The following is a 22,572-nucleotide window of genomic DNA, read 5'->3' on the forward strand; positions in this document are numbered from 1 at the left end:
GAGGGAGGCAGGCAGTTAGTATTGTAGGGGGTGAAAGAGAGGGAATCAGTAAGTGAGAAGGGCAGGGTGTGAGAGAGGGGAGCAGGCAGGGAGAAGTGTGTGTGGGGGAGGGGGGTGAGAAGTACAATGGGGTGATATGGAAGCAGGGGCCCAAAGGGGGGGAAGATTCAGTCTCCATACCTCCACCTCTAAATTCCCACTTCGAGCACTGGTGTGGACACTCCCAAGATGATGTGGTCACACACCCCAAGATGACCATGCCTGTTGAGGTGGCACGCAGCTTCTTCAAGTGCACCACTAATTATAGATGGTCCTGTCTGACAACTTTGCGGCCAAGGGAGAGGGGAGGTACTGTACAGATGGGTCCTTTTATACTGTGGCTTCAGTCACACTAAATAGCCCCTCTCAGCGTGCCAGGAGCCCGGCGAAATGATCGCGCTGAGCGTCGTTTTCGCTGAGCCATCACAGCTGTCCGCAAATGCGTATACATACTGTACGCAGCATCTGACGCAGATTGTGCAAACATCGACTTCCTTGGCGAATCTATAGCCACTCAGAATGGCTGCCGTAACTGAGACGCCATGGCCATGTCCCCTGCATACAAGATCATATTCAGCAGCCGGTACACGCCTGAAAATGGTTGCAACACGCCCACAATTATCTCCCCACTTCCCGTTACTACCCACAAAACTTGCGTATAAATCATCTGGGCTAGCGTATTCGCAAATCAAGCGCCACGCATGTGCTATGCGGCTGTGATACTTGTGCAGTTGGAGGATAATCACTAAAGTGCGTGAAGATTGGCATAGTGTACAACTCTAAATCAGGCCCTATATGTCTGATTCTCGCAAATAAAGCTACTGAAAGCGACAAATCTGCAATGCGCAGACCACAGGGATGTGCGACATTTGTACATCTGTGTGTGATTGAGTCTGAATCTGTGCAAAGAGGGCTCCAATCCGAAAAGCTCCAGCTCTTCACCACGCCAAGTTGCGTTTCGCTACATCTGCGACTTTGCACGTATGAATTAAAAATTCCTGTGCGGTTAATGCCGCAGTCTATCGGCTTTTCACTCCATTTATAATATGAATATGAGGTAAAACGTAAACAATATTATACGCTATGCTACTCCTCCCGGAGTGTCTCGTCCCGCCAGACATCTTGCGCTGTATAGTGTAAAGTGTAAGCGGCACTACCAAGCAAATGGAGGGTCAAAAATATACTAGTGTAATGTAATGAAAACTGCTCCAATTTAACAAAAAAGTTTACAAAACAAAACTAAAAGAAATACGGATTCAGCGCGGATGGCTATTGCGATCGCAGCTCCGTAATCACACACAGTTCTGCTGCGAAAATACGCTAATGTTTGCAATCGCTCAGCCAGCATAGAAACGCCCACTAGCGCTTTCTCACATCCGTAATACCTCGCCGTCCTGCGTAGACAATGGGAACATCGAATAACATCGGACCCTCATGCACATTTTACAGCAGCTCTGAACTGTCTCAGAAATTACAAGTCTCGTCGCACGCAGTGAGTACACAAGCTGCTTAGGCCGTCGCAGTTGCTAATTTATGCACGTTCAAATGGACTGGCACGCCGGCGTTTCTCAGACCACTCCCCCGTCATTACCACCAAACGCTGACGTCCCGTCACTCACTCTGTGATGGCTTTCTATGTCCGTGCAATCATGCACAATACGTACCATCGGCCGCGGTTGCAATTGCGAGCCATGCTGAATCAGAGCCAAAGTCTAGGTGATTACAGTGAGGCAATGCTTGGGTATTCGAGCAAATACTGTAAAACCATGCACGTATTGTAACCTTCCATTTCATAAATGCTGCTCTTACAAGGGGCTATTTTCGCTAATTAATTATGTTTCAACTACTTATGTCCCCTACTGACTCTCTCTATAGCCTGGGATGTTCCCAGTAATGACACCTCCAGGTGCAATTGCGGTTTTGCTCATCTGACAGTTCCTGAGTAAAGCACTTTCCCCACAGGCTAGGGATATCACCATTTAGGGGGCTTGGGGCAAATGATTTCTGTAACTCACTGACACATCTGTAAGCCAGTCTTCCTCATTTTTTATTTTTTTTGTACAGATGAGTTCAGTGATGAATTCAGTATTCTCATCACCATTAAGTAATTCAAGATAAGAATATTTAGTGCCACCCAGAGACAATGCAGAATGAGCTGTTATTCTCAGCTGCCACTATACGTCTCCTCTTTCAGCCATATGTGTTTATTTATACTAGGGGTGTGCACCGGCCACTTTTCGTGTTTTGTGTTTTGGTTTTGGATCTGGATCTTTCTTCGTGTTTTGGATCTGGATTGGTTTTGCCAAAACCACCCTTCCGTGTTTTGGGTTCTGGGTTTTGTGTTTTGGATCTGTATTTTTTTGAAAAAAAGCATAAAAACAGCTAAAATCACAGAATTTGTAGGTTTTTCTGCTCCTATGCTATTATTAACCTCAATAACCTTAATTTCCACTCATTTCCAGTCTATTCTGAACACCTCACACCTCACAATAGTGTTTTTATGTCCAAAAGGTTGCACCGAGGTAGCTGGATGACTATGCTAAGCGACACGAGTGGGCGGCACAAACACGTGACCCATCTAGGAGTGACACTGCAGTGGCAGGCAGGATGGCAGTTAGAAAAACTAGGCCCCAAACTGTACATAATGCAAAGAAAAAAAGAGGTGCAAGATGGAATTGTCCTTGGGCCCTCCCACCCACCCTTATGTTGTATAAACAGGACATGCACACTTTAACAAATCAATCATTTCAGCGCCAGGGTCTGCCACACAACTGTGGCTGAAATGATTGGTTCGTTTGGGCCCCCACAAAACAAGCTGGCAATTAATGTGTCCCTGCACAAACTGGCTCTACGGAGGCAAGATGTCATCCTCATCCTCCTCATCCACCGATTCCTCACCCTCTTCAGTGTGTACATCCTCATCCTCACAAAGTATTAACTCGTCCCCACTTGAATCCACCACCACAGGTCCCTCTGTACCTTCTGGAGGCTGGTCTCCCTGGAAGAGCTGATAATTCATTTTGATGAACATCATCTTCTCCACATTCTGTGGAAGCAACCTCCTACGCCTTTCGCTGACAAGGTTCCCGGCTGCACTAAACACTCTTTCGGAGTACACACTGGAGGGGGGGCAACTCAGGTAAAATAGAGCCAGTTTGTACAGGGGCCTCCAAATTGCCTCTTTTTCCTGCCAGTACAGGTATGGACTGTCTGACATGCCTACTTGGATGCTGTCACCGATGTAATCCTCCACCATTCTGTCAATGGTGACAGTATCATATGCAGTGACAGTAGACATGTCAGAAATTGTTGCCAGGTCCTTCAGTCCGGACCAGATGTCCAAACTTGGTCCTGCCTGCCCTGCATCACCGCCAGCGGGTTGCTTAGGATACCTAAGTTTTTTCCTGGCAGCCCCAGTTGCGGGAGAAAATGAAGAAGGAGCCGTTGACGTGTCACGTTCCGCTTCAGCTGACAGTGTGTTCACCAGCAGGTCTTTGCACCTCTGCAGGCTTGTGTCGGCCGGAAAGAGAGACACCACATAGGCTTTAAACCTAGGATCGAGCACGGTGGCCAAAATGTAGTGGTCTGATTTCAACAGATTGACCACCCTGGAATCCTGGCAAAGCGAATGAAGGGCTTCATCCACAAGTCCCACATGCCGAGCGGAATCGCTCCGTCTTAGCTCCTCCTTCACTTTCTCCAGCTGCTTCTGCAAAAGCCTGATGAGGGGAATGACCTGACTCAAGCTGGCAGTGTCTGAACTGACTTCACGTGTGGCAAGTTCGAAGGGCTGAAGAACCTTGCACAACACGGAAATCATTCTCCACTGCGCTTGAGTCAGGTGCATACCCCCTCCTTTGCCTATGTCATAGGTGGATGTATAGGCTTGTATGGCCTTTTGCTGCTCCTCCATCCTCTGAAGCATATAGAGGGTTGAGTTCCACCGCGTCACAACCTCTTGCTTCAGGTGATGGCGGGGCAGGTTCAAGAGTGTTTGCTGGCGCTCCAGTCTTCGGCACGCAGTCGCTGAATGGCGAAAGTGGCCAGAAATTTTTCGGGCCACCCAAAGCGTCTCCTGCACGCCCCTGTCGCTTTTCAGAAAATTCTGCACCACCAAGTTTATTGTGTGAGCAAAACATGGGACGTGCTGGAATTTGCCCAGATGTAATGCCCGCACAATATTGGTGGCGTTGTCAGATATCACAAATCCCCAGGAGAGTCTAAGTGGGGTAAGCCACTGGGCGATGATTTCCCTCAGTTTCTCTAAGAGGTTGTCGGCGGTGTGCCTCTTACTGAAACCGGTGATACACAGCGTAGCCTGCCTTGTAACGAGCTGGCGTTTCTGAGATGCTGCTACTGGTGACGCTGCTGCTGTTGCTGCGTAAGGTGATACATCTACCCAGTGGGCTGTCACAGTCATATAGTCCTTAGTCTGCCCTGTTCCACTTGTCCACATGTCCGTGGTTAAGTGGACATTGTGTACAACGGCATTTTTCAGGACACTGAGGACACTTTTTCTGACGTTTCTGTACAGTCTCGGTATCGCCTGCCTAGTGAAGTGGAATCTAGACGGGATTTGGAACCGGGGACACACTACCTCCATCAATTGTCTAAATCCCACTGCACTAATGGCGGATACCGGACGCACGTCTAACACCAACATAGCAGTCAAGGCCTCAGTTATACGTTTTGCTTCAGGATGACTGCTGTCGTACTTCATCCTCCTCGCTAAGGACTGTTGGAGGGTCAATTGTTTAGTAAAAGTAGTGGTGTTCCTACTTCCTCTCTGGGATGATGAACGACTCCCAGCAGCAGCAGCAACAGCGGCAGCAGTAGGCGTAGCAATGCAGGATCCTCCGGAGGAATCCCGGATAGGAGAGTCAGTCATGCCAGTGATATGGCCTGCAGGACTACTTCCGATCCTGACTAAGGAGGAAATTGACGAGGAGGGAGTTGACGGTGTGGTTTGCAGGCGCTTGGATACAACAGGACAACGGGATTTAGGTGTCCCTGGACTGCTTACGGTCTGAGCCAAAGTTTCTGAACTTGACAGTAACTTTTTATGAACGCGCTGCAGGTGCCGTATAAGGGAGGATGTTCCTAGGTGGTTGACGTCCCTACCCCTACTTATTTCACCTTTACATATGGTACATATGGCAAGACAGTTGTTGTCCGGATTTGGATAGAAATATTGCCAGACCAAAGAGGTGGAATGTTTGGTCTTCTGCCCAGGCATGACCGTGATGGGCTTTTTCATCCCACGGACAACAACTGTCTCCCCCGGAGCCTGATTTAAACAAACCACATCACCATCAGAATCCTCCTCGCCAACTTCCTCCTCAGCGCCAGCTACACCAGTATCCTCATCCTGTTGTACTTCAACAGTGACATCTTCAATTTGCATATCAGCAAGTGGACTGTGGGTGCTCCTTTCAGCACTTGCAGGGGGCGTGCAAATGGTGGAAAGAGCCACCTCTTCCCGTCCAGTGCTGGGAAGGTCAGGCATCGCAACCACCACCACACTTGGACTCTCTTTGGGGATTTGTGATATCTTCTTAGAAAGCACAGTTCTTCGCTGTGCTTTTGCCAGCTTAACTCTTTTGATTTTTTTAGTGGGAGGAGTGCTTCCATCGTCATGTGAAGCTGAACCACTAGTCATGAACATACTAGGGATCGACCTTAGCCGTTCCTTGCCACTCCGTGTCGTAAATGGCATATTGGCAAGTTTACGTTTCTCTTCAGCTGATTTAAATGTCTTTTTCAAGGTCATTTTCCTGAACTTTGCCATTTGGGATTGTATGTGCCCTCTACTATGACATTGGGCATCGGCCTTGGCAGACGACGTTGATGGCATGTTATCGTCTATGTCATGACTAGTGGCAGCAGCTTCAGCACTAGGAGGAAGTGGTTCTTGATCTTTCTCTATTTTATTTTTATCGGAGAAAGTTTGGTCCTCCATTTATGTTATATCGATTTGATATATACGTGCGGCTAAACACAGAAAATAAATTTTTTTTTGGTTCGGACTGGAGTGTACTTTGTGGGTTACAGCACCCTTTAACGGTCAAGCCAGCCGGCCCTTTACTTATGACACAGGCGCACTCTTGGCACTACTTTGTTGATGCACGTGCGGCTACTGCGCACACAATTCACAAACACAGAAAATAATTTTTTTTTAGGTTTGGACTGGAGTGTACTTTCGGGGGTTACAGCACCCTTAACGGTCAAGCCAGCCGGCCCTTTACTTATGACACAGGCGCACGCTTGGCACTACTTTGTTGATGCACGTGCGGCTACTGCGCACACAATTCACAAACACAGAAAATAATTTTTTTTTGGTTTGGACTGGAGTGTACTTTCGGGGGTTACAGCACCCTTTAACGGTCAAGCCAGCCGGCCCTTTACTTATGACACAGGCGCACGCTTGGCACTACTTTGTTGATGCACGTGCGGCTACTGCGCACACAATTCACAAACACAGAAAATAATTTTTTTTTAGGTTTGGACTGGAGTGTACTTTCGGGGGTTACAGCACCCTTAACGGTCAAGCCAGCCGGCCCTTTACTTATGACACAGGCGCACGCTTGGCACTACTTTGTTGATGCACGTGCGGCTACTGCGCACACAATTCACAAACACAGAAAATAATTTTTTTTTTGGTTTGGACTGGAGTGTACTTTCGGGGGTTACAGCACCCTTAACGGTCAAGCCAGCCGGCCCTTTACTTATGACACAGGCGCACGCTTGGCACTACTTTGTTGATGCACGTGCGGCTACTGCGCACACAATTCACAAACACAGAAAATAATTTTTTTTTTGGTTTGGACTGGAGTGTACTTTCGGGGGTTACAGCACCCTTAACGGTCAAGCCAGCCGGCCCTTTACTTATGACACAGGCGAACGCTTGACACTACTTTGTTGATGCACGTGCGGCTACTGCGCACACAATTCACAAACACAGAAAATAATTTTTTTTTGGTTTGGACTGGAGTGTACTTTCAGGGGTTACAGCACCCTTAACGGTCAAGCCAGCCGGCCCTTTACTTATGACACAGGCGCACGCTTGGCACTACTTTGTTGATGCACGTGCGGCTACTGCGCACACAATTCACAAACACAGAAAATAATTTTTTTTTTGGTTTGGACTGGAGTGTACTTTCGGGGGTTACAGCACCCTTAACGGTCAAGCCAGCCGGCCCTTTACTTATGACACAGGCGCACGCTTGGCACTACTTTGTTGATGCACGTGCGGCTACTGCGCACACAATTCACAAACACAGAAAATAATTTTTTTTTTGGTTTGGACTGGAGTGTACTTTCGGGGGTTACAGCACCCTTAACGGTCAAGCCAGCCGGCCCTTTACTTATGACACAGGCGAACGCTTGACACTACTTTGTTGATGCACGTGCGGCTACTGCGCACACAATTCACAAACACAGAAAATAATTTTTTTTTGGTTTGGACTGGAGTGTACTTTCAGGGGTTACAGCACCCTTTAACGGTCAAGCCAGCCGGCCCTTTACTTATGACACAGGCGCACGCTTGGCACTACTTTGTTGATGCACGTGCGGCTACTGCGCACACAATTCACAAACACAGAAAATATTTTTTTTTTGGTTTGGACTGGAGTGTACTTTCGGGAGTTACAGCACCCTTTAACGGTCAAGCCAGCCGGCCCTTTACTTATGACACAGGGGCACTCTTGGCACTACTTTGTTGATGCACGTGCGGCTACTGCGCACACAATTCACAAACACAGAAAATAATTTTTTTTTAGGTTTGGACTGGAGTGTACTTTCGGGGGTTACAGCACCCTTAACGGTCAAGCCAGCCGGCCCTTTACTTATGACACAGGCGCACGCTTGGCACTACTTTGTTGATGCACGTGCGGCTACTGCGCACACAATTCACAAACACAGAAAATAATTTTTTTTTGGTTTGGACTGGAGTGTACTTTCGGGGGTTACAGCACCCTTTAACGGTCAAGCCAGCCGGCCCTTTACTTATGACACAGGCGCACGCTTGGCACTACTTTGTTGATGCACGTGCGGCTACTGCGCACACAATTCACAAACACAGAAAATAATTTTTTTTTAGGTTTGGACTGGAGTGTACTTTCGGGGGTTACAGCACCCTTAACGGTCAAGCCAGCCGGCCCTTTACTTATGACACAGGCGCACGCTTGGCACTACTTTGTTGATGCACGTGCGGCTACTGCGCACACAATTCACAAACACAGAAAATAATTTTTTTTTGGTTTGGACTGGAGTGTACTTTCGGGGGTTACAGCACCCTTTAACGGTCAAGCCAGCCGGCCCTTTACTTATGACACAGGCGCACGCTTGGCACTACTTTGTTGATGCACGTGCGGCTACTGCGCACACAATTCACAAACACAGAAAATAATTTTTTTTTGGTTTGGACTGGAGTGTACTTTCGGGGGTTACAGCACCCTTTAACGGTCAAGCCAGCCGGCCCTTTACTTATGACACAGGCGCACGCTTGGCACTACTTTGTTGATGCACATGCGGCTACTGCGCACACAATTCACAAACACAGAAAATAATTTTTTTTTAGGTTTGGACTGGAGTGTACTTTCGGGGGTTACAGCACCCTTTAACGGTCAAGCCAGCCGGCCCTTTACTTATGACACAGGCGCACGCTTGGCACTACTTTGTTGATGCACGTGCGGCTACTGCGCACACAATTCACAAACACAGAAAATAATTTTTTTTTAGGTTTGGACTGGAGTGTACTTTCGGGGGTTACAGCACCCTTAACGGTCAAGCCAGCCGGCCCTTTACTTATGACACAGGCGCACGCTTGGCACTACTTTGTTGATGCACGTGCGGCTACTGCGCACACAATTCACAAACACAGAAAATAATTTTTTTTTGGTTTGGACTGGAGTGTACTTTCGGGGGTTACAGCACCCTTTAACGGTCAAGCCAGCCGGCCCTTTACTTATGACACAGGCGCACGCTTGGCACTACTTTGTTGATGCACGTGCGGCTACTGCGCACACAATTCACAAACACAGAAAATAATTTTTTTTTAGGTTTGGACTGGAGTGTACTTTCGGGGGTTACAGCACCCTTAACGGTCAAGCCAGCCGGCCCTTTACTTATGACACAGGCGCACGCTTGGCACTACTTTGTTGATGCACGTGCGGCTACTGCGCACACAATTCACAAACACAGAAAATAATTTTTTTTTGGTTTGGACTGGAGTGTACTTTCGGGGGTTACAGCACCCTTTAACGGTCAAGCCAGCTGGCCCTTTACTTATGACACAGGCGCACGCTTGGCACTACTTTGTTGATGCACATGCGGCTACTGCGCACACAATTCACAAACACAGAAAATAATTTTTTTTTAGGTTTGGACTGGAGTGTACTTTCGGGGGTTACAGCACCCTTAACGGTCAAGCCAGCCGGCCCTTTACTTATGACACAGGCGCACGCTTGGCACTACTTTGTTGATGCACGTGCGGCTACTGCGCACACAATTCACAAACACAGAAAATAATTTTTTTTTTGGTTTGGACTGGAGTGTACTTTCGGGGGTTACAGCACCCTTAACGGTCAAGCCAGCCGGCCCTTTACTTATGACACAGGCGCACGCTTGGCACTACTTTGTTGATGCACGTGCGGCTACTGCGCACACAATTCACAAACACAGAAAATAATTTTTTTTTGGGTTTGGACTGGAGTGTACTTTCGGGGGTTACAGCACCCTTAACGGTCAAGCCAGCCGGCCCTTTACTTATGACACAGGCGCACGTTTGGCACTACTTTGTTGATGCACGTGCGGCTACTGCGCACACAATTCACAAACACAGAAAATAATTTTTTTTTTGGTTTGGACTGGAGTGTACTTTCGGGGGTTACAGCACCCTTAACGGTCAAGCCAGCCGGCCCTTTACTTATGACACAGGCGCACGTTTGGCACTACTTTGTTGATGCACGTGCGGCTACTGCGCACACAATTCACAAACACAGAAAATAATTTTTTTTTTGGTTTGGACTGGAGTGTACTTTCGGGGGTTACAGCACCCTTAACGATCAAGCCAGCCGGCCCTTTACTTATGACACAGGCGCACGCTTGGCACTACTTTGTTGATGCACGTGCGGCTACTGCGCACACAATTCACAAACACAGAAAATAATTTTTTTTTGGTTTGGACTGGAGTGTACTTTCGGGGGTTACAGCACCCTTTAACGGTCAAGCCAGCCGGCCCTTTACTTATGACACAGGCGCACGCTTGGCACTACTTTGTTGATGCACGTGCGGCTACTGCGCACACAATTCACAAACACAGAAAATATATTATTTTTTTAGCACTTGGGGGGAGCACCCCTGATGGACAGAGCACCCCCTGGACAACACTACAGCACCCCTTTAGGACTGGGACACTGCACAGGACTTTGGAGTGGACACAGCCCCTATGGAGAACTGACTGCACAACACAGTCCAGCCAGCCCCTATGGACTTTGAAGTAGTGGACACAGCCCCTATTAACAACAGCAGCACAGCACAACACAGCCAGCCCCTATGGACTTTGAAGTAGTGGACAACAGCAGCACTACACTACACTACACTACACAGCACTAACTCCCACCCTCCCTCTTCACTGTCCACAGCCGAGTGAGAAAATGGCGCCGACGCGGGTACCTTATATAGGATCCAAAACCCGCGAGACTCGGAAGGCGGGATGATGACGTTTTGCCTCGATGTCAGATCCGAGTCAGGCGGGAAAAGTCGAGCCTGACTCGGATCGGACTCGGATCGGGGGGGCTCGGGGGGGTTCGGATTTCAGAAATCCGAACCCGCTCACCCCTAATTTATACTGTATCATCCTTTACTGTACACACCCCACGTCCTCGCCGCGGCAGGACCTGCCGATAGACACCCACAGGCGCACTGTTCAAGCCGGCTTTGCTACAGCCTACATCAGCTTACAGATACAGTGTAATAAATAAGTACTTCTGTCTGCTCATCACTTCTCCCCAAATTACCACCCGCAGACTTCCAATTTAGAACATATCTCCTGACAGCCCCCCCCCCCCCCGGTCATTCTGCTGAAGGCAATTATGGGTCCTCAATAGTGAGTAACTCTGCGCTGAGGTCCCAGGGCCTGATTCAGAGCCGCTCGTAAGCGGCCGCTCATTCGTTCATACCGATGTTCGCACAACTGCGCATGCATACGGATTTTAATATGCATGCGCGAACCAGTCAGTGCGGCCGAAAATCGTGTGCTCGCTAAATAGCGGATGCCTGCTATTTTGAGTGACAGAATGAGGCGTTTGTGGGTGGTAACAGGGGAAGGTGCTTGAAAACGGGGAGTGGAGATCCGAACGCAGGCGTGCTTAAAGGTCAAAACGGGCGTTTTATGGGTGTGCATAATTAACAAAGCAGCGTCATTGACCACGTCACTGGGTTGTTTTATAGTCAGAACTGCTCGCATGATTGTGGTAGGAAAAACCAACCACAAGAATAGCGAGCAGTTCAGACGCCTTTCGATGTACTCCATTAATCTAATAAATAGCGGACATGACGTATGATGCGAGCGGCCAGGGGGCGTTTTTTAAAAAATTACGTTCGCATGTTTTGTTCGCTCGTTCAGACATAGAGGCGTGAACAGACCGCAAAGAGCGAACGGTTCATTTAAATAGCCAGCCCCTTTTTCTGCGAGCGCAAATAGCGTCCGGCTCTGAATCAGGCCCCCAGTCTCCAGTGTGACTAGATTAGACAGTCTGTCTGACGCAGAGCATCTCATGGACAGTTTTCAGCTTCAGCAAATCTAATAACAGGGAAAACATGATTTCGATGCAAAAAAATTAAATCTTGCACAGAAAACTTCCCGGGGCTGATGCAGCGTTTGACCGCAATTACCCCAACTGCGCGTATAGGCGAAGCGGCGACTACTGCAAGTCGCGCACCAGTAGCAGATGAGCCAGGTTTACATCACAGACACTTACACCAGTGTATTTAATCATTTATTTTGAGATTAGGTTTCAACAGAACTTTAAAACCCCTCCCTATTACATGCTTTAGCGTCTTTTGCCGTAGTAGCGATTGCAACTTTATGCTAATGCTAGTATCAGCCCTCTCTTGGGGACAAGTGTGTGTCTGACTGTGCAAGGGCTGGAACGCTCACTTTGCACGTCTTGGATTCTACCATCGAATGCACCATTGATAATTGCAACAGCCCCATTCTAGGTGCAGATATTCCATCTGAGTATGGCCTCCGGTGTGAGTTATTAAGCATCTGTGGTGGTCGTGATTCAGCTGCGGACAGAGATGCTATCGCAGCTGCTAACATGTTAGCAGCTGTAATATGGTAATGCAGCAGGAAGAGGTGTCACGCCTCCCGCACGCATTACTGATCCCAGCTGCGTGAAAGGATGCAGCATTGGATCATTTGCATGTCCATCGGCCGGCTAAGTGACCCACGGGGCCATGCAAACCGGCCATCATAGATGAGCAAAAGAGGCCCGGAAATTTTCGTCAGACGACGGAGACCACGGCTTCTTCCCTCCCGCTCAACAGCGGCAACATGCCTCCATTTTGGGGAACGGAGGACGTCGCGGCCCCCTCCCCACCCAGAAATGGCAGCAGACTGTCAATCACTGACAGTCTGCTGCCGGACTGCGCGCAACATCGCAGACCCGTGCTGGGTCCGGCACATGTGCAGATTCCCCACCATCGGGAATCTGCAGTCGGCAGTGCACGCTGAATCACCCCCTGAGTTATGGGCTTATTCATCATCGGAGGCTGTATGGCCCCCGCTGATTAAGTAATGAATCCGCTGCGATGGATACTTAAGTATCCAACTCACAGCGGGGGAAATGCGACACCGGTGTGGGGACAGCTGCTCCGAAAAGCAGCTGTCCCCTCTGTTAGAATCGCAGCTACAGATGCAGCTGCGTTACTTATCTCCTCCCCGTCGTCCCGGCTACTCATGCGTGAACTCCTTCCCATAGGAAGGAGCAGTTTCCGCATGGTTACCGGGCCATTTATCGGTTGATGAATAGGCCCCTTAGTCACTGTACCCAGTCATGAGCAGGCATTCTGGATGTCGTATTCAGACGGATCTCCTGCACCTGGCGTTGGCAGATGATAATGATGACAGCAGCTCTTGCGTACAGAAAAAAGTCGGGCAGTGCAATGTGCACGCAATAGCACACGAGTATAGTCACATTATCACATTAGCTTTCCGCGTGCAATCCATCCGCATTCGGACCTGCGTGCAACTCAATATATGCACAAGCAATGTAGAAAGCTCCTCTTGGTATTATCGGTCCACCTTTACTGTAATCGGCTTAAGTTGGTTCACCCCTTCAATGGTGGTCCAGCGCAGCCTTTTTGTAATATAGCTGATCAGAACCTCTGGTAAAGACTGTGAGATACAACTTATTTGTCCGAGGCTCCCACAGATCAATCTTCTGGCCCTAATCAAACCCTGAGGAGCAGTACCAGATATCGGCTGGGTTTTACGTTAATCTTTCAATTATCTCGTAAACAACTGACCAAGGGCCTGATTCAGAGCCTGACGCAATTTGCGGACGGTCGTTCAGGAAAAGGGGGTGGCTATTCAAATGAACCGTTCGCTCTTTGCGGTCTGTTCACGCCTCTATGTCTGAACGAGCGAACAAAACTTGCGGTCGTTTTTTTTAAAAAATACGCCCCCTGGCCGCTCGCATCCTACGTCATGTCCGCTATTTATTAGATTAATCGAGTACATCGACCAGCGTATGAACTGCTCGCTATTCTTGGGGTTGGTTTTTGCTACCACAATCTTGCGAGCAGTTCTGGCTATAAAATAACCCAGTGACGTGGTCAATGACGCTGCTGTTTTAATTATGCACACCCATAAAACGCCCGTTTTGACCTTTAAGCACGCCTGCGATCGGATCTCCACTCCCCGTTTTCAAGCACCTTCCCCTGTTACCACCCACATACGCCTCCTTCTGTCACTCAAATTATCAGGCATTCGCTATTTTGCGAGCACATGAATTTTGACTGCACTGACTGGTTCACGCATGCGTATAACGATCCGTACGTATGCGCAGTTGGGCAAACATCGCTCGGAGCGAACGAGCGGCCGCTTACGAGCGGCTCTGAATCAGGCCCCAAGTTAGTTTAATATGAAGAGATGGCTCGCTCTGAATCAGGGCCCTCCTCCATTAAAATGGAGCGTCCTCCTGGATGCTCGTACAGCTGTGGGTCACCACCCACAGCATATACGAGCGTCCCAAAAGACGGACTTGCGAGGGAAACCCTGCGGTCGGGTTTCCCAGCCACAAGCCCTGGAGTGATTTTGGCTCTATCTATCCCATGGGAACGCCTCCGTCTGGCAGGCACGCCCCCGGCACGCCCACCAAAGGGGGCGTGCTGTCAATCAACATCGACAGCACGCCCCCTTTGGTGCGAGACCCCGAGCGATGGAAAGCCCGTCGCTCGCCGGGTCTCGCGCATGCGCAAGATGGAGCTCCCTCCGTCGTGCGCATGCGCAGTGGGGAACATCGACCCACTTGCGAGCATACTGCCGCTTGCGAGTGGGTCTGAATGACCCCCATAGCTCCAGCATACAATTTGTCCCACTGCATGTGTGCAGCCTGCACCAGGATTTCCTATGCGTGTATCTAATACTTGTGGTTACTTGTGCTTTAAAATTGACAAGTGCAATACAGAGTAAGTGTGCAGATACAAGTTATACATGTCCCCTTCTTATACGTCTTATTTTGGGTTATACATTTATTAGAAATACAATACCAAGTGCAAATTGTTCACCTACACAACATGGGCACAGTTCTTGACAATTCAGTGGCGTAAGTTCATCCCAGACGCCCGGAGGCAAGGCATAACTTGGTGCCCCCCCCTCGTCACAGCCGCTGACACTGTAATGTAGCAATGCGCCTGCAGACAGGCTATAGATAGACGAAGCAGCAGCTGATGGTCTGACATGGTGCTCTGCTCTCCGCTAGTGTATAGTAGCTTCTCTGGGACGGGGTGTCATGTATTGGGCGGCCATGACGGTACCCTCTGGGTACACAGTTACAGCTCTAAGTGGGGTGAATATGTTGTGGACAATGGAGGAGACGCCCCTTCAGAGCTGGAGCCCGGCGGCAGGTGCCTCCATTGTCTCCCATAGTTCTGACCCTGCTTGACATGAAGATGATGAAGATTCTATACTGAAGGTGCAGTGACCTGCAATCAAAGGGACCATTTGGTTCTACGTTGAATAGCTCTGTGTTTGTTGGTCTTCGCCCACTGGGTAGGACAGTTGGGCACCTTTTTCCTTCTATAGCCCTCACACTTGTAAGAGAAAGGAGTCCGTGGGGAACTTACCCCTGCTACCTGAGTCACTCGCCATAGGACAGTATAAACCCGGGGTAAGAGCACCACAGAAAGTACCTGCCTGTGGTATATTAGTAGAACTGCAAGCATGCTCATTCGGCTGTAGTGGTAGTGGTTAAATAGAGTTTGTCAGACGTCAGTTTCAGGTGAATTAACTTTCACTTTACAGTGTGTCTCTATTGCTGAATCATACAAGAGACCGCCATTTTTCTGAGACCTATGGAGCTCATTCAGACCCTGACGCTAAGCTGCGCTCTCTCGCTGCTGTCAGGGGCCGGGTATGCAAATTCCGCGATCGCACTGTCTGGCTTAATGACGCCCACTATGTTTTAGAGAGCGACGGCAGAGTGAGCGCACACCGGTGAAATGACGCCCACTTTTCTTTCTTAGCACACGACATCGCCAGGAAGTGTATGATTAATCAGGAATATCGAGAGCCATCGGAGCTGCACGCAGCGCTTGAGGTAGACCCTACTCCACCGCAAGCACTGCGATCACTGCAGGCTGAAATACAACCAAGTGACGTGTACAATGACGCCTCCGTGCTAACTATGGACACCCATTAAACTCCGTTTTGGCGCAAGGACACGCCTGCGTTCGCAGCACCACTCCCCTGTTCACAAGCACCTTCCCCCGCTACCACCCACAAATGGCGCTATCTGTCACTCAATGTAGCACTCAGTCTGTGTACAACGAGCGCACGATTCCCGCTCGCAATGACTGGCTTGCGCACTGCGACGCATACGCAGGCAGGCGACAAACGCCCATAGCGAGTGTCTGCGGCATAGCGTCCGGGTCTGTATCGGGCCCTATATACTCACAGGCTTTAGTATTGTTGGAGACAAATTTGATTTTTTAATTTGAACATCAAGTTATAATGTGAGAAGGAGAGTAATCTCAGAAAAGTGTCAGCAGTGGGATGTAATGTGAGTCCATTTAAAAAGTTGGTTCTAATGTCCCTGCAAGCTGAGATTCAGCAACTTTCTATTACAGTGACGTTTAATGCTGTCCATGGTCTTGTTTAACTTCATATAGATGTCCATATAGATGGTCCTTTTTATATGGCAGTCTGTTGAAGCTTCCAGGAGGAGATGTATAAAACATTGGAGAGAGATAAAGCACCAACCAATCAGCTCCTAACTGTCATTTTTCAAACACATCCTGTAAAGCGACAGTTAGGAGCTGATTGGTTGGTACTTTATCTCTCCAAAGTTTGATTTATCTCCCCCTGGCGCTGACTCTACATAAGCCCCAATGAGTTCACAAGCGTTCAGGTCATACCTGCCTACTTTCCCGAATGGCTGGGAGCCTCCCAAAAATCAGGTGCCACTCTAGCCCCCCCCCCCCCCCCGCAAGAGTAGGCAAGTCTCCTGGAATGGCCGCTGTCCCTCCGCGCCCTACACGTCCCCCCCGCACCTGGTAGCACCCACTTAGTGAGCATAAGTGGGGGGTCTGAGGGGGGAGGATGACGCTATACGCGCTGAATGGCGTCATTGTAGTCCCGCCCCCTGCTTTACAATGCACCGACCTGGCTGCTCCCTCTGGAACGAAAGTTGGTAAGTGTGGTGCAGGTTTTTAAACTGCGCTAGGTCACGACAGCAGTGCAAATAGGGAACAGTCAAGTCCAAATTTAATAAAATAGTCTCATATAGGCAGAAGAATGACGACAAATTTACTATTTAAGTCCCGTACAAATCATTTCTTTTGCTTACAAATTATTCCATACAGACAACATGGAAAGTACATTTCGACAGAGATTACCCCTCTGTGTTTAAGGATCATGTAGGCAGAAATTGTTTTGAAATAAGCTAAAGTGTTAGTAGGGATTAGTTGATATACAGTACAGTAAGCCCTGATGCTTTGCTGCTTTTCTAAGATATAGCTACAACTGTTCTCACACACACGAGATGATATATTTGAACGATATGAACGATATTGTTCAACGATATATCGTTCATATCGTTCCGTGTGTATGCAATGAACGACCAACAATGTACACAATATCGTTCATTTTCCATATTGATCGTTGAGAACGATCGTTGGTCGTTCATGATATCTTTGGTGTGTGGATGGACGATATCGATCATCCAGCACACCGTGGATTTCAAGGGAGATCGTTCAGCGATATCGTTTGCTGAACAGATTTTCACGTATTAGATTGTTGGATCCCTTTTATCTTTGGATGAACATCAGTTTGTTTTTAATGAATATGCACATTTCCATGTTGCGTTTGTGCACAACAAATGTATAGACATACATTCGCATGACGGGCAAGCCGTCGCTCCGGGTCTCGCAACAAAGGGGGCGAGCTGTCGATGTTGAGTGACAGCTCGCCCCCTTTGGTGGGGAGGCCGGGGGAGTGGCTGCACAAACGGAGGCGTTCCCATGTGAACGCCTCCGTTTGGGGGCGGCCACACTGACATCGCGAGTGATGTCAGTGGGAGAGATTTCGGCTCTGTTAGAACCGAAATCTCTCTGGGGCTTGCGGCAGCGAGACCCTACCACAAGGTTTTCGTCGCAAGCCCGATGGTCGCGATGGTCTTGACCATCGCGACCATCTTCCTGGCCGCTCGCTATAGCTGTGGGTGGTCACCCACAGCTATGCGAGTGGCCAGGAGGCCGTTCTAAAAAAAAATAGCCCGGCCCTGATTCAGAGCCTCTGTTCGACTTGGAACCCCAAAGTTCAGATGTGTTCAGTTTCCAGCAAAAATCGAACCGCTCATCTCTAAAACACGTACAAAGCCACAGATGAAGCACAATCGGACGTGGCGTGAGAAGAAGTCACACCCGCTGCATCGCATCACTTTGTACAGATACTCAGACTTAGTCGCACACAGTTATACAAATGTTGCACATCAAATTGATCAGTGCAATCTAGCAACATAGTTCTGTCCCTCCCAGTTGTCATATTTATGCGAATAAGGCCCACATTTTGTGCGAGAAAGTGTTGGGACATCTGACACCAAGATACGCCCGTGATTACGTACTACATGATTGCATTTTCGGCTTGCGTTCATGTCATAGTCAGCCATAAGTGCAGCCAACTGAACATAATTAAGGAAATCTGCAGATAAAAGTCTTGCCCTGTGACCAGAAGCACATCAGGACCATTTCATATAGCTTGTGGCTTCATCACGTCCGCAGCGATGATTGAGGCGCGAGACAGGATGCAGCCTGACAGATCTGATGCTAAGTCAGACAGTCATATGTTTGCCGAGTTTGGTTGGTAAGTTCAGCAATGAGCGCATACGTGGAAGGAGAGCTACAAGGCCCAAGTATGGATTCACCAATAGAGATGTCAATTTCTATTAAGATTGTTTACCAAAATACCTCATTATCTGCACTATGTTGGGATTTCTTCAGGGTGTGGTGGTGCTTGGGCAGATGGACTGAAAAAGAAATCCCTGAGGGCCTTAAACAAATAGACAAGGACAGATGGGTGCCGAGTGATACCTCGGAGGCCTGGAACACACAGGGCCTGAAAGTAGAATCGCTTTGTTACAGTTTAACACATCAAATCTGGAGAGGTTGTTTAAATAAAGTGATGAAATGATGAAGTATGAAGCCTGAAGTATGAATAGGCAACAATTTTAGCTACAGTATTATTCTGTAACATAGAATTCTGTAACACCCTAGAAAAAGAATTCTAGTACAATTCAACAAATATGAGCGAAGCTGTGGCCCCCAAACCATATATTTTTGTTCTTGATCTCTCACTGACACAGTCCTTATTCATTTTTACTGTATCCGCTCTCGACCAAGCCTGATTTAACCAGTAACTTAGAGTATACAGCAAACTCTTCATCCAAAAGTATTAATATGCACCATACTTGCCTACTCTCCCAGAATGTCCAGGAGACTTGCAAATATTGAGGAGTCCCCTGGCCTACAGGGAGAGCAAGTCCCCTTTCCACATTCTGCTCACTTCCATGTGATATGGGTGGGATCGGGGTGTGGTGATACAATTTTTTAGTGAGCCACGTCATTATGGCCTTACCCCTTCTGTATGAAGCCATAATGACGCGTTTCGCCCTACCACTCCTGCATCTCCCCTTTACAAACTCTCCCAGAGGACCATATGTACCTCTCCGTTAAAGGGCTATAATGAGACTATAATGAGCAGGGAGACCTTGCATTCTTTTGTTGGGTACACACATCTTACATTTTTCAGTCTTCAATTACGATATTCCCTGTTGGACCTGGTTGTCACGTTAATATACCTCAGAATATTTAAGGAATAGCAAGAAGTAATAAAGAGATAAATGAAACATTCACTGACTGTATCAGTCTAATGCAGGACCCAGTTAGTTACTCACCAATACGCAGTTCCCCACCAGCTATGAGAATGCAGGTAACACTCAGGACATTACTTGAGTGGGCAGGAAACAGCAGAGTTCCGATGACATACAGCCCACGAAGTGGAGGTAGAGCAATATCAACTACTACGGTTCTGTCTAAGAGATAGAAAATAACAAGCATCGATTACATTTACAGTAGTATACAGTTTTCAGGACAAATTGCCCCTTACAGAAAGACTATTAAACACAATCGCAATACAATTTTTGAACCAGGTACTGTAAAAACAATATTGGCATACATAATATGAATAATAATAATACCCAACTAGCAGCACTAGAGAAGTGGTAGTGTCCAGTCTGGTCCTGGCACCAGAGCAGGTAGGCAGTAGGACCCGGCGCGGCTCTTCCCGGAGGTCTGACCTTCCACATGCACCACTACAGCACACATTTTTCTCCTGTAGCATCCTACATGGATGGATGTGCCCCCAAACACTCCATGCTAGCTAAAACCACAACACTCCCAAATTCCACTGTGTCACCACCTAAGAGTTCCAGGGCCAACTAAATGTATGGACACACTGGACAGCTCCTGAGGACCCCACAGGAACCACAAGGCATTTTAGTGTGTACAGCCAATCACGGTGTGCCTGAGAATTAAAGGTGAAACTAGGGGTGAGCGGGTTCGGATTTCTGAAAGCCGAACTCCCCCGAGCCCCCCCGATCCGAGGCCGATCCGAGTCAGGCTCGACTTTTCCCGCCTGACTCGGATCTGAAATCGAGGCAAAACGTCATCATCCCGCCTTCCGGGTCTCGCGGGTTTTGGATTCTATATAAGGTACTCGCGTCGGCGGCATTTTCTCACTCGGCTGCGGACAGTGAAGAGGGAGGGTGGGAGTTAGGGCTGGCTGGGCTGTGTAGTGTAGTGTAGTGTAGTGCAGTGTAGTTTTGTGCTGTGCTGTGCTGCGCTGTGCTGCTGTTCTCCATAAGGGCTGTGTCCACTCCTACAAAGTCCATAGGGGCTGGCTGTGTTGTGCTGTGCTGCTGTTGTCCATAGGGGCTGTGTCCACTCCTCCAAAGTCCATAGGGGCTGGCTGTGTTGTGCTGTGCTGTGCTGCTGTTGTCCATAGGGGCTGTGTCCACTTCTCCAAAGTCCATAGGGGCTGGCTGTGTTGTGCTGTACTGCTGTTGTCCATAGGGGCTGTGTCCACTTCAAAGTCCAGTGCAGAGTCCCAGTCCTAAAGGGGTGCTGTAGTGTTGTCCAGGGGGTGCTCTGTCCATCAGGGGTGCTCCCCCCAAGTGCAAAAAAATATATATTTTTTTTGTGTTTGTGAATTGTGTGCGCAGTAGCCGCACGTGCATCAACAAAGTAGCGCCAAGTGTGCGCCTGTGTCATAGGTAAAGGGCCAGCTGGCTTGACCATTAAAGGGTGCTGTAACCAGCAAAGTGCACTCCAAACCAAATAAAAAAATATTTTCTGTGTTTGTGAATTGTGTGCACTGTGGCTGCACGTGCATCAACAAAGGAGCAGCGCCAAGCGTGCGCCTGTGTCATAAGTAAAGGGCCGGCTGGCTTGACCATTAAAGGGTGCTGTAACCCCCAAAGTGCACTCCAAACCAAATAAAAAACTATTTTCTGTGTTTGTGAATTGTGTGCACTGTGGCTGCACGTGCATCAACAAAGGAGCAGCGCCAAGCGTGCGCCTGTGTCCCATAAGTAAAGGGCCGGCTGGCTTGTCCGTTAAAGAGTGCTGTAACCCCCAAAGTGCACTCCAAAAAAAATAAAAATATATATTTTTTTGTGTTTGTGAATTGTGTTCGCAGTAGCCGCACGTGCATCAACAAAGTAGCGCCAAGCGTGCGCTTGTGTCATAGGTAAAGGACCGGCTGGCTTGACTGTTAAAGGGTGGTGTAACCCCCAAAGTGCACTCCAACAAAAATAAAACATTTTCTTCTGTGTTTGTGAATTGTCTGCACTGTACGTGCATCCTCAAAGCATCAGCAACAAGCGTGTGTCTGTCTGTTAAAGGGTGGTGTAACCCTCAAAGTACGCTCCACAAAAAATTAAAAATTCTTTTTTTTTCTGTCTTTGTGAAATGTGTGGGCTGTAGCCGCACCTGCATCCTCAAAGCAGCAGCGACAAGCGTACGTCTGTCTGTTAAAGGATTACATCAGTGACAGCATCCAAGAAGGCATGTCAGACAGTCCGTACCTGTACTGGCAGGAAAAAGAGGCAATTTGGAGGCCCCTGTACAAACTGGCTCTATTTTACCTGAGTTGCCCCCCCCTCCAGTGTGTACTCCGAAAGAGTGTTTAGTGCAGCCGGGAACCTTGTCAGCGAAAGGCGTAGGAGGTTGCTTCCACAAAATGTGGAGAAGATGATGTTCATAAAAATGAATTATCAACTCTTCCAGGGAGACTAGCCTCCAGAACGTACAGAGGGACCTGTGGTGGTGGATTCCAGCGGGGACGAATTAATACTCTGTGAGGATGAGGATGTACACAACACTGAAGAGGGTGAGGAATCGGTGAATGAGGACGATGAGAACGACATCTTGCCTCCGTAGAGCCAGTTTGTGCAGGGACAGATTAATTGCCAGCTTGTTTTGTGGGGGCCCAAACGAACCAATCATTTCAGCCACAGTCGTGTGGCAGACCCTGGCGCTGAAATGATTGGTTTGTTAAAGTGTGCATGTCCTGTTTATACAACATAAGGGTGGGTGGGAGGGCCCAAGGACAATTCCATCTTGCAACTCTTTTTTTTCTTTGCATTATGTACTGTTTGGGGCCTAGTTTTTCAAACTGCCATCCTGTCTGCCACTGCAGTGTCACTCCTAGATGGGCCACGTGTTTGTGCCGCCCACTCGTGTCGCTTA

The 22,572-nt window shown here is 48.5% G+C and overlaps 1 protein-coding gene across 1 annotated transcript in view; it reads right to left on the reverse strand.

The window, feature by feature from the left end:
• PKHD1 (PKHD1 ciliary IPT domain containing fibrocystin/polyductin) overlaps positions 1–22,572 on the reverse strand; it is a 663,908-nt gene that overhangs the window by 181,212 nt on the left and 460,124 nt on the right. Inside the window, 1 exon segment of the mRNA XM_088467197.1 lies at positions 19,719–19,856. Within this exon segment, the coding sequence (XP_088323323.1) occupies positions 19,719–19,856 (138 nt within the window).

This window comes from Taudactylus pleione, unplaced genomic scaffold (assembly GCF_031769625.1).
Source record: "Taudactylus pleione unplaced genomic scaffold, aTauple2 ptg000070l, whole genome shotgun sequence".
Classification (NCBI taxonomy): domain Eukaryota; kingdom Metazoa; phylum Chordata; class Amphibia; order Anura; family Myobatrachidae; genus Taudactylus; species Taudactylus pleione.